At 40.7% G+C, this 18,061-nt stretch overlaps 2 protein-coding genes across 2 annotated transcripts; both read left to right on the top strand.

Moving 5' to 3' along the window:
- Window positions 1–2,090: 2,090 nt before the first annotated feature.
- HD556DRAFT_1444517 (uncharacterized protein) lies at window positions 2,091–3,274 on the top strand (the record flags this gene model as incomplete). The annotated part of the gene is made up of 4 exons (XM_041306789.1): window positions 2,091–2,226; window positions 2,287–2,360; window positions 2,411–2,530; window positions 2,579–3,274. 4 exons carry the CDS (start codon window positions 2,091–2,093, stop codon window positions 3,272–3,274), a joined length of 1,026 nt encoding a protein of 341 aa, XP_041159133.1.
- Window positions 3,275–8,681: 5,407 nt separating this feature from the next.
- On the top strand, window positions 8,682–9,518 carry HD556DRAFT_1309330 (uncharacterized protein; the record flags this gene model as incomplete). The annotated part of the gene is made up of 4 exons (XM_041300263.1): window positions 8,682–8,929; window positions 8,979–9,283; window positions 9,371–9,428; window positions 9,491–9,518. The coding sequence occupies 4 exons, from the start codon at window positions 8,682–8,684 to the stop codon at window positions 9,516–9,518; spliced, it is 639 nt and encodes a 212-aa protein (XP_041159132.1).
- Between the last annotated feature and the right edge of the window lie 8,543 nt (window positions 9,519–18,061).

Raw genomic sequence — 18,061 nt, 5'->3', positions numbered from 1 at the left:
ACTATCAATCCCTTAATCTCCCCACTAAGCTACTCTGAGTCTTAGGTGGACATAGAGACAACACAAATATTTTGGAATATGCTTTTTGGAAAAAGAACACCAAAGGCTGGTGAAAGTAAAACAAAAGAAAAAAGGAAAATAGAAAATGGAAAATTGAATAAAACTGTGGCTGTACCTTGCTTGCTGGTTGTTGCACACAGTGAGCTCGCAGCTAGTTGTTTAGTATGATGAGCTTGCAGTATTACTGTCTCTTGAGAATGTTCCTCTCAGTCTTGAACAGTTCTTGACACTGATGCTAACACTTATCACACCTTACTCACAACTTAATGTTAGATGGACTGAAAACTCCCACTTGGTTACTTCATATTATTTCAAAACTGGGGTCATTATATACACAAATAATGTGGCTGTGCTACTAGTATATTCAAGAGTCATAATGAGTCATATATTCAGAGTGAGTCATAATGAGTCATTGGGTATTTTGCTAAGTCATCCTGGCTTGTTGCTAGTCATGTGACCTATCCAACTCCTGATGACAAGTCCAGAAAGAGAGTAAGAAATGTCACATGATGTGAATCCTTTGTGTGTCTGTCTTTTCTCTGCTTTGTTTGAAGGGTGAAAATGACGCGAGCCTAGTATTTAGGGTTTTACTAATGTTTTTCCAGGACAACATATGTGGGAAATATTTTTCACAGTCACCTGACATGCGTGCTATTTTTGTCTGGGTCATCACCATGGCTGACTAAGCAAAACTCATTGCAGAATTAAATGTACTAAAATATTCAGTCCGCTTGCATGCAAACTCGTAAAAAAACAATGAAAAATATTCCCTTAGCCTCAGTCTGACTTCAGATCATAGAGAAAATGATTTCATAGGGTATAGGGCTCATAGGAGAGTATTAGTCATCCATGCACCGAACCAGTTTGGTGCAGGTCAACGATCACTCGCATTGGTGAATTCACCATACCTTTGCTTCATGGTTTTGACCCTCAGGTCCATGTCAAAGTCAGCAACTTACAATATGACACAGATCGTCACAGTTTCTGTGTCGCAATCTTTCACCTTCCATGAACCAAGACTTCTCTAAATGGAGAAGACATGTACTGGGCTGCCCAACCAGCGTTGTCAGACCCTCAAGTAGCTCTTTTGAACCATCTCACCATTAATCAACCCTCTCTCTCCACAGCTCTCTTTAGCTGGAAACACTGCTCCGGAATGCGCCCTTTCACAAGAGGCAAATTTATGAAGAGCCTGCATCTGGCGGGCAAGAAGCTGGCACTGGGGTACTTGAAGTCACATGAGCTGCAGATTGGGGGAACCCTCAAATATCTCTTGCAAGGAGTTCTTTTCAAGAAAGTGAAGAGTATGGGCCGCTGGAGTAGTGACACCTTCATGGTTTATCTATGAAAGCACACCCTTGTGATGGCACCCTTTTTACAGGAAAAACCCATACTGGAACCGTTCATGCGCTACACTCTGCCTCCTTCCATTTGACAAAGTGATTTGTAAGCACCAACCTCCTCATATTTGGGATTCAGCTCATACTAGATGTGTTGTTGGCTCCTTTCTTCAGGGAGTCTCAGCTCAGCTTTTTCCTCTTCTAGGAGGTTTAAGGTGTGTCTCAGTCTAAAGCCCATTGGGCTTTGTCCAAATAGATACATCACTCATATGCCTTCATTTAGTACTTGCCTGCTCTAGTCAGTTTCTTACTCTACATTCATTGCTCAAACTTCTACTCTCACTAATCAGCCTCATTCACTCCTTAGTAGAAACCAATATCATGTGACCTTCTTGCATTTCACCTTAGACACTCTTCAATCAAGGAGCATAGAGTATTACACTTAAACATATTGGAAATGTCTTTTTTACTCCTACAGATTCTGTTAGGAATTGATTCTAAGACTATTGGAGAACAATGAGAGGAGAAACTCAAGTCGGACGGAGGCAGGAATGAGCAGAATCTAAGAGTCTGGACAGCTGCGTTTATTTTGCAGTTTATTTTGCAGTTTATTCCTGTAGGTGGCGTGGTAACAAGTAACAAGCTGTGACTCACGTGTGACTTGATCAGCGTCCACACCACCCCTTGCCAATGGCGAAACGGAAGAGTACTAGTACAGCGCCTGTCAACAACACTGCAAGTGTAGGCTCAGCCACTCACTGGACCGACGAAGCAACCTCCCGGCTCATTCAATATCTCACACTTCATCGTGCCGAAGGTGGAGATGGTATCAACTTCAAATAGGCAACCTTTGCCGCTGCAGCGGCTCATTTGTTGGAGCCACCAGACGGCACTCCAAAGGAGAACTACATAGTGGGAAACAAAAGGGACTGGCAGTCATGCAAGAACAAATGGATTATGGTACGTAGTATGTTGTTATTTCACAGTTAATCAAGTCCTGACTGCTACAGTGCAAGAAAAAGCATGCCGCTATTGTTGAAATCAAGTCGCAATCAGGCTTTTCGTGGGACAAGGAACTTGGCGCAAATATTGGCCCAGCTGATGCCGCATGTTGGACAACATTCGCAAATGTAGGTTTTCATGATGTGGATCTGTTGCAAGTCTGACCATTTTTCAAGGCACATCCTGATGCAAAGCCGTTTCGCAACAAAGGCTGGAAGCACTTCGACGAGATGGATGACCTTTTGCGTGCGCAGATCTCACGTGGCACCAATGCTTTTCATGCAGGCCAGGAAACCTTTGAATCGCAACACACTCCTAGCAACATCAGCAATGAAGGCCCTGCTGTCGAGCACGAGCCAGTGGCATCCACAACAGGAGACTCAGGAGTTGAAGAAGATGATGAGAGAACAATTGCAGAGAGAGAGCTAGATGACGATGAAGATGATATCATTCCTTGGGAAGCAACTCCTCCTCCTTCGAAGCGAAAATCTGCACCTGTGGCTTTGACTCCGTCTCTTACTGCTTCCTCATCTTGTCCCTCTGGTCCATCTTCGAAACACCAGCGCATTGGTGGATCAGCCACCGCACTATATGCAATAAATGATCAATTTTCTGAGTTCACCGATGTCTTCCGTGTAGCCTCACAATCGCAAAAATCAGCTATTGCCTTATCACCTCAATGCAAGCAGGCAGCAATGCGACGCGCACAACTTCTAGAAACACATCTTGATGATGATAGCATGGCTGCACTTATCGAAGCTTTTCAGATGGATGTCAGCGCTGCTGACGCATATATGGTGATGTCCGACGATGGGCCAAGGAAGTCTTTTGTTGACCGCAAGATCAAATTTATCAACAAGCAGGGTCTCTAGATAGTATATATATTGTCGCGCACTCATCTTGTCATGTCTTGACGAGCTCTATGGTAATCCCTCCACATAGCATCTGCAATACTATCTCTGTCCTCCGTCGCCTTTTGCCTTTCAGCACGGCCTGCTGGTCCTTCAGCAAGATCACCCCTCGACTCGCCTGCATCAGCATCAATGAGATCCTCAGTAGCGAATTCCTCTATTTCCTTTGGATCGAAACTTTGAATGAAGTTGTGGACAGCACAAAGTGCCGGGGGAATTCGGGCTTGAGTCGACATACTATATTCTGGTGGATGTACGAGTATCATGAACCGCTTCTTGAGAATGCTGAAAATCTGCTCAATCACATTTCGAGCTTAAGCATGCCGAAGGTTGTATATTTCTTTGGAGTTTTGTGGCCTGCCTTGCATGAGAAGATTGATGAGTCAAGTGACATATTGCTCACCGAACTGCAGCTCGACCCCACTCAGCCAAGTGGTACCGGACACTTCGATACGGAATGAGAAGTGAATTGCATATTCCAAACCCAGCATCTGCAAGGTAGTATCTCCCTCATGGAATGTACAGGTCAGTGAGACGGGCATTATTGTAGAGAGTCGAGTCTGAGGTTGATCCATCCCAACCACTGAGAACATACCAGAACCGAAGATCAAATGAACAGCATGCAAGACAATTTTGGCTGACAAAACCCTTTCGGTTTCATGAAAGCTGTCTTTCTGCCACGGATGGACAACATGCAATGTGTGTACCATCCATGGCCCCAAGTGCCCCTTCGAAGTATGGAAAGAGTTTCGAATTCCCTGATATTTCTGCTGGAATAGGTGCGTCGTCCCGTGGAAGATATACAAATTTGTTGTAGAAGGGAGCCGAAGACAGAGCAAGCAGGACTCTCTTGAAATATCTGATGACATGTGAGATAATGAATATCTTGCAATATGAACATACTTCTGTGTGGTCATGTGTGAGTACTGAAAACGTTCTGCAACATGACGGCTTGAAAGCCCTGTCACACATGTATATAGAAATATGGAAACTTGCTCATCAAGCAGAATATATTTTGAATCTCGTAGCCCACAAGTCCGAAGCTCATGTATAAGGGCATGGAAAATGTGCTTCCTCATTCCGAGCTCAGTCTTGATCCGGTCAGGATGTCCATTGGTGAGTTCTTGCACCCATGCATGTCCAGTGAGGAGTGAGGTATGGTAGGGCTGTTTCTCAAGAAATCGTGTCATGTAGGCAATTATAAGACCCATAACAAGTTGAGCAATCATTGCAGCGGCCATCCGCAGCATGTGGAAACGCTGGATTTCATTAGCTGGAGGCATTTCAGCCTTGGTGTGATGTCATATGGTGCGTGATGCGGCGACCTTGTCACGGTTGTTTGTACATATTGTTACAAACAAAATAAACTACAAAACAAACTGCGAAATAAACGCAGCTGTCCAGACCCTAAGATGATATTCAAACTGAGGATGTATAGAGACTTTACAGGGTTTATATACTACAGAAGACATAACAGAACATCAGTCAGTGCAGTGCAAGGCTATGTATGAAGGATGTGGAAAGCTTATCAATACTATAATGGAACATAATAAAAATAAAATGAAGTCAGAAATGAACAAGGTCTGGATAAATGAGTACAGACAGATATAGATATAACTGGATGACCAGAAAGAGGGGCTAACTAAAAGAGGATGTACAAAAGGGGAAAAGCATGGAAGGCAGAAGCTAGTCAGATTTGGATGTTTGGATATGATCGTGTGATTGGTCCGGTGAAGGTGAGGAATCTTGACTGTGGGTGGAAACACTAAAAGAAGGGGGCTCTACAGCAAGACCTGGATACAAGAATATGACTCGACCCAAAGGACAGCTACTGAGAGAAGTTCCTCGCGAATAAGGTGGAGGGGAACTCTGTCAACTAGACGGGCGCTGGTAGGCGCGAGAAGATAACGCACACGAAGGCGCGCATGAGCGATGCGAAGGTGCGCGAGATGCGAGGGGCGCGCGCATATGTGGAAGCGCGCTTATGAGCGATAAGGGAAGTGTTTTTTAAGTATAGTAGAAGCGCAAGCTGTAGCAGATAGAGAAGTATAATCTGATTTCAAGTACTAAGGTGCACTATACAACTTGCAGTATACTGAGATAAAATGGGGGGAAAAAGTAGTAACCAAAGTAAAAGGAACTTTCCCTTTATTTAAGAAGGGAGATAGCGCTATGCGGCGCGCTTCCGAGCGCGGTACCGAACCGAGTGACCATATCAACTCTAAATATATTCTAAAGTCTAAGATAGACTTTCTGTATGTAAGTGCGGGGATCAGACCGAGTGTACGTCAATTTAGTGAAAGAGATAAGAATAACGCACCAGTAAATCAGTGAGGACATAGGACGGACGGACGGACGGGTAGGCGCATGAGGACCTAAGGGGAGGCGCGCAGAAGGCGCGAGTGGGTATAAGGCGCGCGAACGAGGCACGTACGTAGGGCACACGCACGGGAGCGCGTATGACTGATCCTTCGGATAAGAGCTGGAACATGTAGGGAATATGTGGTTCATAGGGCCGTATATCAGGCATTGAGAGGCATGAGTCTCTACACTGGGTCCGGAATGTGGAATATGACAGATTCCTCACATACTCTGAAGGACAAAATTTCTTAGTGATCCAAGAAGACTACTGATGGAATGCTCCAGAGAGAGAATTAAAATATTAAAGACTGAGCTAGGTATTGGAATAATATAGGTTGGAGTAGTTGTGGCAGATTGAGAGTAACAGAGACCTCAGCTAGATCAAGGTCTGAGGAAATGTCAATATTGTACTTGTGATAGGTTATTTGGCTTGTGTCTTCATCTGCCACTGATATAGTATATAGTGAGAGAATTAATGAAGGAAGCACTAGATAAGAAACATTTTACATCTTGAAGGACTACTTAGGTGCCAAAGTAGACTGAGTTAAAGCTTATAATCAAATTAGGTGCTTTTGTATAGAGATTTAGTAAATAGGCAAACCAAAAGTAGGATTAGAACATGCAGATGCAACTTCTGAGTACTACAAATGCAGTAGCTAGTGACTGCAGATGCAGTAGCTATGGTACTGTAAATGCAGCGTCCATGATACTGCATATATAGCTTTAGATAACTGCAAATGCAGTAGCTAGGTTGAAGAATATGACCATAATACAACCAAAAAAAATAACTTCAAAAAATATTTCTCACCAATATGTAGTATGCAGTAAATGACCTGTCATTTGTCTCTACAGCACTTTTTAGGTCTCATACTCTGATTAAGCTAACATTTGAACTAGTTGTATTGTATTGTCTACTAGCAACTCTCTTTAGGGTTAAACATATCTGTTTTAGACATAGTAGCATAGATGAAGTATAGACTGCACTTAGTCTATAACCTTCTCTATTATTGTATTTTACTACAATATCTTCTAGGAAAGCATCTTCAACTTAATTTTAGGATTTTCAAAAAAAATACATTGGCTACCTTTCACATATTATGTTTAATCATAAAGTTGAAATAGATGCTAATGTCATAAATAGGATCAGATGGGATAGCTTTCAAAAGCATATCATGATTCTTCTGTATTGGTGAAATCTTTATAAATGATGTACAGGCACTTGCTCAATAGTGTAGCACTAAGATGAATCATACTAGACCACCTCAATGAGAGATCATAGTTGGTTTTTAAAAAAATAAAATGAATCCTTTATAGAATGGCACTCCATAGTATTCTTAACAGTAGCATAGGTAATTATGGTGTTACACCAATATGGGCCTATAAGATGATATATGTTATTTCTAACATGAGATATAAATAAATGAATTACCTGCAGCTACAATAGCTAAGACTATATGATAGACATACTACTTAATTAAACAGATTATAGATAGCCTCTTTAAACTATTCACTAAGGGTACTGTAGCACTTGGGCTCATATTGGGCCTATATTTAGCTATTTTATGATGTATGTCAAAGTCATTCTATCTGACTCTATTATTAATTGTCCAATCAGACATTTGTTGACCCCAACATCAGATTATCAGACATCATATTGGATTTTTTATTGAACATCAGGTTTTGCATCAGCCTATCAAATATTGTGCACACTCATTCTCCCTATATCTTGTCCAGTCATATCTATCCCTACTAGTGTGTAGTTACTCATGTATTTTTACATATATTTTCAGACCTGATTTTGTTTTTGCCTAATGTACTCTGAATTTCTACATAGACAGTATATATTTCACATTCATTCTATCAATTTTTACCAATCTACCTTTCTGTAGGATGAGGATCACCTGATACTAGTAGTTCTTTACTAAATTCCAAAATATTATTCTGCCATTATCTGAAACAACCTATAAACTCAATAGTAACACAATATTCTCTACCAATCTAACACTATTCTAACATATTTTTTCCCTGACCTGACACTTTCCCTAACATCCAATGTCTAACCTGATCCAAAAGTTTCAAACCTAATATTTTTGTCTTTGGACTATCTTCCTTTACAAATAACTAACTATTATACTTCATTAAATAGCAACCCCTATAGGATTAAATACTCCTGTCTTGCAAATGAAGTAGTATAGGTATAGCATAGACTCACAACTTATATTAGTTTGACATTTGGTATTTTTATTTTTATTAAATATTCAACTATTATTATTTCACTATAGCACACTTCAATGCCTCCTCCTTTAAACTCCTGCTTACCAATCTTTGTATTTCTATCAGAAGGTCTACATTAACTTTAGTAAACCTCCAACCTCATAATGCTCCTTATACTGTGACTCCTTCTCTGCCTTCATGCTGATGATTGCAAAATCCACCAGGACACCTCTGGCTTTTAGTTCTGCTATTGTGAAAGCCAAAGACATTTCTTCATCAATAAAATCATTATTATTAGCAGAAGACTGTGATGCCTCTACATGGCCTATTTTACTATGATTATCTCTTTAAGATTGTTACTATTCTCTGCCTCCTTAATCTAACTATCATCATTAGAAGGAATGAACTACAGTGGGAATCATGGTATAACAATGAAATTAGATATATTAGTAACAAAGATTCTAAGTTCTAGAAAGGTATATGAGTAACCCTCACTACAGACGTGTTTGACTATTTTTGTATTTCTGCCAAAGCTAGCACTCCAGCTTATAGCTCTGATGAATGGAGCCCTATGGAGACCTCCTAGTCAGCTGAACAGTGCAACTCCTGATGAACCTATCGCTCCCCACTAACCTATGGCTCACCACCAACCGGACATACTATTCCTGCATGGCGAGATTCTACCACACACCAGTGCATTTGGTGTCTTAGTCTCAGACGCCTACCAATACTTCCTAGCCTACCACCCAGCAATGAATCATTTGGCCAAGATGACTTAGTTACTAATCCAAGCATGGAGGACATCAATGAACGCATCGAAGAGATCAAGAGTTACCTTCACTCACACTTTCCCGCTATACAAGTAGTGATGCTAGAAGACTCTTATGGTGAAACTCCTATGTCTGAAACCTTCTCTGGATATAACCAGGGTCCTTTCCTGAGTCTCTCTTTAGCTGAAAGGCAGACATGGCGACTGCAGTTTTCCCTTCACAGCGATGTTTATGACTTGTATACTGGGGCAAGTACTCCTCGGGCTAAACAGTGAGTATCATGATTATACTACTACTAGCTAGCTGACCTAAATGCTCAGGACTCTAGCCTTTTTTCTTCATCTGGTGATCATACACGAGTTGACTCATGTTGTCATGCTCGTGTTCTCATCTGAACCCACACCTACAAAGTTCTATGGGAGTAGGCCTTTGGACTCACTCAATGGCCTTGGGCTTAACACCAGGGGCCAGCAAGTTGAGCGTGGAGAGTCAGGTGCAAGCATGGAGCAGGTAATCACTGGAGGAGAAGTGGTCTTATTGATGTCACATGGTCGGCACATGGCTGACTGTGATCCCAACTCTGTGGATGTTGGTATTGTGGGTTCTACTTCCTTTCAGATGCTAGGTATGTTGATTGTATTACTGCAATTCACTAGCATATGAAAACAGCTAACATTACTACTAGCAAATTCTCCATTCTTGTCCAACATAGCCTTTGGGCAGTGGGACTTGATCTTGCAACTGCCTACACAATTCATTCCAGATCATATGTCAGTTATTATTGGATGATTAAAATAGATAGATAATAATTACTAGCCTATGATATCTCCAGTGCTACAGAAGAAAAGTATTCCATTTAAAGAAATTCTTTCATTTGTACAATAATGTAGATCTCAATCTCCAAAGATGGGCTTCAGAATGTTTTTTTTTTCATCAGCTATGAGGAACAAAAGATATATCTCATCATAATCTATACAATCTAAAAGCTAGATACTTTGCTCTCAATACCATATTTTATCTTTTTAATATGTTGCTTATCAGGCCTGAGAATTGAGTGGTTGATATTGGACTGGAAATCTAGCATAAAAACTATGTTTTACAGTGGCTTACCAAAGGCCATCATTATTTACTGCAATTTCTTTTATCATCTAATGCAGAACATCAGATAGATTCTCTTCTGGCTTCTCAGACTTAGTATCATTGTAATCTTTTAGCACAATTAGAAGATCTTGGAGGATTCCTTGCAGATCCAGGTTTCCATAGAAAGGATGATAAAGTTCACTATATAAATCCCTATACAACAGATAAATATGCTGTCTATTAGCTTTACAATGATATTTTCAAATGTTGCCAGGCATGGCACTTATTCCCAGCCAGCATAGACAAGCTCATAAAAGATTTAGAGCATATCACAGAAATTTTTGCCTTTGTGGAAGTTCTTATATAGAAGGCAATGTATGGCTGAAGATTCATATACTATTTAGTTTGGCAGAAGTGCTCTTGCAAATGACAGGTAGCATAATACAAGATACACTTGTTAGCTTTGATTGCAAATTATTTTAGTGAGCATTTTAGTCACTATAGTCAGTCATACCTAAGGTACCAATATAAAATCTATTTGAAGGGTACTTCAAGTATTACTGTATGGCTGAACTTTACCATGTAGTCAAAAATCTATAGAGTGCTAATCAAAATGCCTATCCTCACTATAACTCATTGCAATTAGACACTTTGGTTGCTTACTAGATCAACACCCTTATTTACTGACCAGCAGTGAGTCATGTAAAGAACAACTTACTAGAAGCTTCCTGCTAGGATGTACCTGCAGATAATACTTATAGATCAAGTACTTATTCAATTATGTATGGAAGAAGCATCTATTTTCTGTCAAATGTGATTAAAGATGCTAACACTTATTGGCTTCCCAATATCAGACCGATTAATACAGATGCTTTGTTAGCTCTATATTGAAGAGATTTCATAGAGGACCTCGATATAGAGTTTTTAGACTTTCATATATTAAGCTATTTCAAATATTTAAAGGTTAGCTACTTATTAAGGAAGCACAAGACCACATACCAATTCCATGATGGTAATGAGGCTAGTAGTAGTGAGGAGGATGCTTAGGTTGAAGAAGATGTTGAGAAACTAAAAAAAAGCTCTTTTTTCCAGAAAGATCACAGATTTCCTCATATTTAGTAAGCTGTCTGCTATTCAGCATCAGTTTGCAACTAACATCTTTTAGCTGGCATATCTTCCAAACTAACTTTGAATCTCTCCTAGGTATGCTAAATCCGGTACAGTAAATGCAAGCCAAAGTTAATATTTTTCATTTCCAGGATCTTAGCTTTATTTTTAGTCAAGATCAATATTAGATTATTAGTGATGCTGATTGGGATAGTCTAGTATTCAGATATTATTTTCTAGCAAAAGAAACCTTCATAGCTAAGACTCTTTAGTAATTTCTATCAGTATCATATTATCAGCAATAAAAAGCTTTTATAGATAGGCTTGATAAAGATTATACAGAGATCGTTCAGAATCATCACCTAAAGTAGTAGTTTGACCAACTCTCCAGAGTACCACATTCTAAAAGTGACTATATGTGGGCTACCAAAAAAAGGCAGTAAGGGTTGGATAATACTACCTTCTGGAGAGCTAAGGAATTGTCTATGCATAGCAGTAAATCCCAGATTTATTGGCTAGCAAGAAACGAATAATTAGAGTTATACTCTTCATTAATGCTAACAGTATGCTAGCAATGTAAAAAATCACTAGCTCAAGACATCTCACTGGGTTAGCTTTCAAAGTCTGTCAGGACCTAATAATCATATACCTATAGTTAGACTACCCTAAGTCAGTCTACTCAATTATTCCACCACAATACTATTATTCTATTTACTGCTATATAAATTCTAATACAGTGGCTTGATATAATTGTAATTAAATAATAAACTGCCCTATTTAATATATACATGTCCTATTTCAATAGATTTTGTGCAACAGAGATTAATATATATCTCAGCTACTTTTCAAAGGCTTTCTTTGTTTGCCTTATATCACCAATTATACAGCAAAATCAGGGCTTTAATATAAACCAACATTATACAAGCTATACAAGCTCAGTCAGATCATAATTAGCAATAGATAGGGATATTTGTTAAAATTGTTATATTTATATTGGTTTGTATTATCTATAGATATTAGTAGCATTGATAATGTAATATTTTATTATATATTTATGAAGTTTGTGAGACCTGTGGTGCTTTGTGAAACCTTGTGTGGTTTATGACATTTGTCATGAAATTAATAGTTTGTTGATGTAGCATGTGTGAACTGAAAATAGATAACATCTCTTAAACTACCACTCTGCTTCTTCTTTTGACCTTGCTCCTTAGCATCCTTTGCAAAATCAGAGAAAAGCTTGATGTATGCATCTTCATTTTCTTATACTAGGCAAGTAGGCATTCAGTACAATGTAGCACTTGGCCTCCAGCTGAGCTTATATTAGCCTATTTTGAGTTATCTTTATTTACAGTCACTTTCCTCACCTTAGGTTTACATTTTTACCACTTACCTAATCATGTTTCCCTTCACCTAGTACCCTGACACTTATACTCTGAACCCCTCACAGTTTCTACTAAATACTTCACTGTTTTAGTAATTACAGTATGCCTAATACCTCCAATAGGTAGTTCTGGTTTTAGGTAAGCACAAGGCATTCTGCTACTTGGATTTCTGCTAGTGCTGTTTGTTCCACAGCTGGCGTGATTCCTGATCACCTACTCACTCCACTCAACTTCTCTAGGACTGTTCCTTACTTTATCACCTCCCTTGAACAACGTGGTTGGCCTGACTCCTGTATTATTATGTTAGCCAACTTCTTTGGCACTCTCATGTTACATAAGTACTGGACTTCTGAAGATGCACTAGAGACATGTGCTCTACTCACTTATCAGGAGGAATAGTGTTGAGCTTGGCACCAAGCCATTCCTTAGCCCTCTGGGGCCTGGAACATCTCCATCATTGACACTACTGAGCTGTCAAGAATCTACGATCAGCTATATCATGCTGAGCATGTCCAAGTGAACCAAGAGTTTGATCTGAAGGTTTGTGGTTTCTTTTCTTTGTTGTCGGTTTAACTAACGATTATTCGGTTCATATGATTTATTTGCACACCTCCCTGGGGCAATTTGCATTGTGCATGGTGTCTTTGGCGTTGTGCAGCAATTTCTTTGCAATTGCATGTGTGTCTTGCATTATGTGTCCTGCCTTTGCAATATCCGTGGTTGTGGGCCTGACTATGGTCTACAGCGGATGCATGGTTTTCCCTCTGTCACCTCCAGTGATGACTCTCATTCGAGTCAATCCAGGGGGAGTGGTCATGGCTTTGCTGTCACTCCTTATGAGTGGTGTAGCATGCCTGTGGATCAACAATGAGCAATCTCTCCTTCAGCACGCAACAAGCTCCCTCACATGGAGAAATCCACCTGCATTCCCTCAGGTTTTTTTCCAGCGGCACACATGGACAACATCCTCAAGCTGTGTGCGCCATTTGTCTCGGGAGAAACAATCACTCTTTCGCTGAGTGTTCTGCCAAGCATATCTGGGACAATTCCTTACTTATTGTCAGCAAGCGGCTTCACCAGCAATTGCTCATACGCAGCTCAGAGAAACCTCTCTGTGTCGATTGGCAATGGGAAAGAGGTTGTTCAACATACTCTCATGATAAAAGGCATCTCTGTTCTGGCTGTTTGTTACCCTCCCATGGAGCCTAGTATTCCACTCACGCTCAGACAGCTGCAGCCAGTGTGCCCATATAATCTGGATATTTGGGAGCACTTGCTCCGAACACATGAACTTATTACTCATTATGACAAGATTCCTGCTGGTTTTTGCTTCAGTTTCAATTTGCACCTGCCACATCTCACTATCTCCCAGACTCCCCCAAATCACCCATCTCTCTCACAACATCGGGATGCCTTTGATTCCATCATTGAACGAGAACTTGAGACAGGTTGTTAGGTTGGACCTTTCAACTCTTTGCAGCTACATGGTCTCCTGGGAGCATTTCAGATGTCTCTCATCTCTATCATACCAAAAACTGGGAAACCCAGCAAATTTCGCGTCATTCAGAATTTCTCATTTCCTTATCTATGTTCTCCTGCACATCCTTGTCCTTCTATCAATTCTTGCATGGACTCTGATGATTTCCTGTGCACGTGTGGTACCTTTGACACTATTTGTGCCATCATTTGACATCTCCCCCTAGGTTCTCAGGCAGCAACACGAGATGTGGCTGAAGCATATCGGACCATTCCTTTGCTGCCTTCCCAATGGCCTGCTACAGTCATTCACATCGATGAGGACACCTTTTGTGTGGACATATGCACATCGTTTGGTATGGGTCCCTCAGCTGGAGCATATGAATATGTGGCTGATGCTGGAGCTGACCTTCTACATGTAGCTGGATTGGGTCTGCTCACAAAATGGGTGGATGACTACCTCTTCTTTCATATTGAATGTTAATATCTCGCTAGCTACAATTTGTATTGTCAAGCTTTACATACTACTTTATCCCCTAGTACCTTTCATCAGACCGGTGGTAGACTTTTGTTTGAAGGTTTCTTCTTTGAAGATGGTACTTTGGAAGTGTTTGGAGAAGATTGCCAGTTTCCAATATCAGATTTCTCACATGTCTTTCCTCGTTCTGTCAACAACGCTCGTTTCACTCACTATTGCACTGGTAGAAGCAAAAAGGTCGAAGTATCTTGTAGTTATTGCAACTTGGCTGGCACACTCAACTCATGTGCTCATTGAAGTCCAATGTCTCTATGGAAAGCTACTACACACCTGTCTCGTGGTACCACACAGTCGCACCTATCTCACCTCAATGGAAACAATGCTCAGTATCTTCAGTGCAAGTCTTTTCGTGCCACATCACTCTATGCGGCACCTCACTGATGATCTCTCCTGGTGGTCTGCCAAACTCTCCAACCCCACTCTGCATCATCTCATCCCTCAGCCATTTTGTATTGTTGATGCTCATGCCTACTCCAATGCCAGCTCTGGTGTTGGAATCGCAGTTATTATCCATGGGTATTAGCAGGCATGGACATTGTTGCCAGGATGGTGCACTCTTGATGGAACAAAGGATATTGAGTGGGCCGAGGCAGTCAGTTTCCAGTTGCTCATCCACTGCATCATCAGAATTGAGATTGAACCCTTGTGTAAGCACTTTTGCATCCACTGCAACAACTTTGGAGTTGTCGAGGGTTGGAAGAATGGACAGAGCAGGAATTGGGCCACAAATGTTGTCTTTCAACGCATCCTCGTGCTACTCAAACTGCTCAGCCCTGGTACTTTATTCTATCTGTCCTATATCTCAAATAGTAATAATCCAGCAGATGCTCCCTCTTAAGGAAAGCTTCCCTCAGAACAACTCCTCCTTCCACCCATCGAGCTTCCTCCTGCACTCTCCTGTTTCATCCATGACAGCCTCCCTCGTCCTGCTGACCCTCCCTCCCACACCAGTACAACACATCAGCAACAGGACTCAGATTCTCACTCATTGGTTAATGAGTCGACAAACTGGGACTATGGGGAAGAGTTATGGAGGTTCCAAGACGCTTGGTGTGACTAGTCACTCCAAGTTCATCCACACTTGCACCTTACCACCACTTGATCAATCCTGTTCTCGTCCTTACCCTTATATACCTTTGCTTACACCCCTGCCACTGGTACCAAAGAAACTTATGGATCTAGATTGTTGGTATATTATGTCTTTTGCGACGCTCAAGGAGTATCTGAGGATCAACGAGGGAATGCATCCCTCCTGTTACTCTTGAGTTTTGTTGTGACGTGCACAGGAATGTACTCCAGAAAAACTTTAGAACCCATCACTTCACGTCAAGGTCTCAGATGTCTGTTACACTGAAGATCAACATAGGCTGAAGGTCACGGTGATCCACCTTTCTCACTCAAAGATGTCATCTTCTGGTGAGGACTTGTATTTTGCTCCCCACACTGGGGAGGTTGACCCTCAGCATGAACTGGAAGTGCACTTATGCATCAACTTCTCCAACCCCACAAAATGCTCTTTTCAGCTGGCATTACCAGAATGGCCTTTGTCCATTAACTCGTGCAGAGTTTCTACAGTGCCTCTTCCATGCCTCTTCCACACTGGGGATTGAGGGACTGAAAGGTCACGGAATTCATATTGGAGGAACTCTGGAGTACCTCTTGCATGGAGTACCCTTTGAGACGGTGAAATCCATGAGTTGTTGGAGTGGGGACACTTTCCTGGGGTATCTTTGACAACATGCAATTGTCATGGCTCCATATCTCCATGACAGTCCTATTCTATAATCTTTCACTTGTTATGTGATGCTGCCCATGCGTTAACTAGTGAGTCTTTGCTCTCCAACTATCCTATGGGGACAGGCATGTGCTGGCTGCATTGTCTCGCTCCTGGACTTTGGGAATCTCCGCTCATACTTGCCTCCTTTCTTTCAGGGCTTGAAGATGTGTTTTGGTCAAATAAATCAAAATGGTTTCTTACTAAAACTTATGTTAGTGTTATCTCATAATGTTATCCCAGTCTGTTGATGCTTGTTTTGTCGCTACTACTTTTACCTATAGGGTTCCAGACTTCTATGTATCTATATAAATATTGGACTCCCCATAGCATTATCATCATCCAAGTAGAGGAGAGTCATTCTCTGATGCTTAGGGGTCAAACCCGATATTTCGTAGTTCTTAGTTGACATTGCAAATATCATTGTTCCTTCACCGCCCGTATCCGTCATTGTTATTATTGCGCATACCACTCACTTTCCCAATGCTCGCTATCGCATTACTATTAGTTTCTGATAACCCGAACCTGAACCCGATAACCCAAAACCCCGTAGCTGTAATACAGTAGGAGTTAGTCAAAATTGTTATACAAAGATAATAACAGAATATATAAGATCATAGTTAGTTTGATAACTTGACAAATCATTTAAGATTCCTTAGAAAGATTATATATTTCCTGATATGTAGAGTATACTAGATTCCAGACAGTGATTGAGGTAGTTTATCTAGATGATGATATTTTGTATATTCAATTTAAATCATAAAATTTCTCAAAAGTGTAAAATTTATGTTCTCTAGACAGACAGCTACAGACCATATAGTTTTCACAAAATTACAGTAATCTAGGACTTCAATACATTTGCTCTAGCCACTCACTAGTAGAAGTATAGTATTTATAAATGTATATTTGATTTGTTTAAGTTAATACTATAGAACTTTAATAACTCAACTCACTTGATAATTTTTCAGAAATGGTTTCCTTGAAAACTCAGTATAATCAGTCTTAGCCAAGTTGTTATTATAATAGAATTTAAATCTGTTTCTCTTAGACTGTATAGGTTGAAAACCTGCTAGATACATTTTTTTTTCTATTAGAACACACCTTGCTATTAACCTGTGCATGCTTTTTCAGTATCTTGGAATGTATCACACTCGCACCTGTCATATATTCCCCATTCCAGACCTACATTCAACAATGTTCCCATGCCTCATCCGGACCTCCAGATCCCCTATCCATGTCTCCAGACTTCAGTCCTCTATCTGTCCAATTCCCGGATCTGATATTCAAACATCTGATCTGACATCCACTTCTCTGGATCCGACCTATGTTTCATATCCGAACCCAAACCTTAAATCAGCGCCAATCCCCTTATGTTAATCACCTGTCTCCAGTCTTTGGTTATCTCTGTTTCTGTTTTGCTTATTGATCCTTGTACAAGTTTCATCTAGTGTTTAAATGGGAGTGGACATGACAGAGAGAGCTATGGAACAAGTATAATCTCAGTTTCTGGTAAGAACTTGTTACAAAGTGTATCATGTACCTAGGGAACAAGTATACTAGTCATTGTGAGCTTTGTTCTGGACAAGGGAAAAATAATAAGACTTACATCTCAGTTTCTGGTAAGAACTGAGATGCAACTATGCTAGGCCGCTACTCTACATGTGCGGGTGAGATAGGAATAAAAATTGTAAGGTAAATATTCATGTCAACAAGCTGATATCAAATGTCTCTCGTTGCCTACTGATTTTGAGTTGCGCTTGGACTATTCTCCCTCTGTTCCTCCTCATCTTTCCTATCTCAGATCCATCGGTTCAACTAGTTGGATCGTTCAGACTCCAACACTCCCCCTTGAGCGCAATCCAAGCTCATCTGAAGGCAAAGCTTCTGAAGGCAAGGGCGCAGGAGGACCTTGGTGAAGGCATCTGCAAGGTTATCTTCAGTGAGGCAGTAGGATAGGGTGAATGTGCCCTCCTTGAGGTGCTGCCAGATGAAGTAGAAATGAATGTTGATGTGCTTTGTGCGTGAGTGGAACTTGCATTTTCTGGC

This window comes from Suillus plorans, assembly GCF_016647745.1.
Source record: "Suillus plorans strain S12 chromosome Unknown HD556scaffold_36, whole genome shotgun sequence".
In the NCBI taxonomy this organism is placed as follows: Eukaryota; Fungi; Basidiomycota; class Agaricomycetes; order Boletales; family Suillaceae; genus Suillus; species Suillus plorans.
The sequence above is the reverse complement of the archived record's forward strand: the minus strand, read 5'-3'. Positions and strand labels throughout refer to the sequence as shown.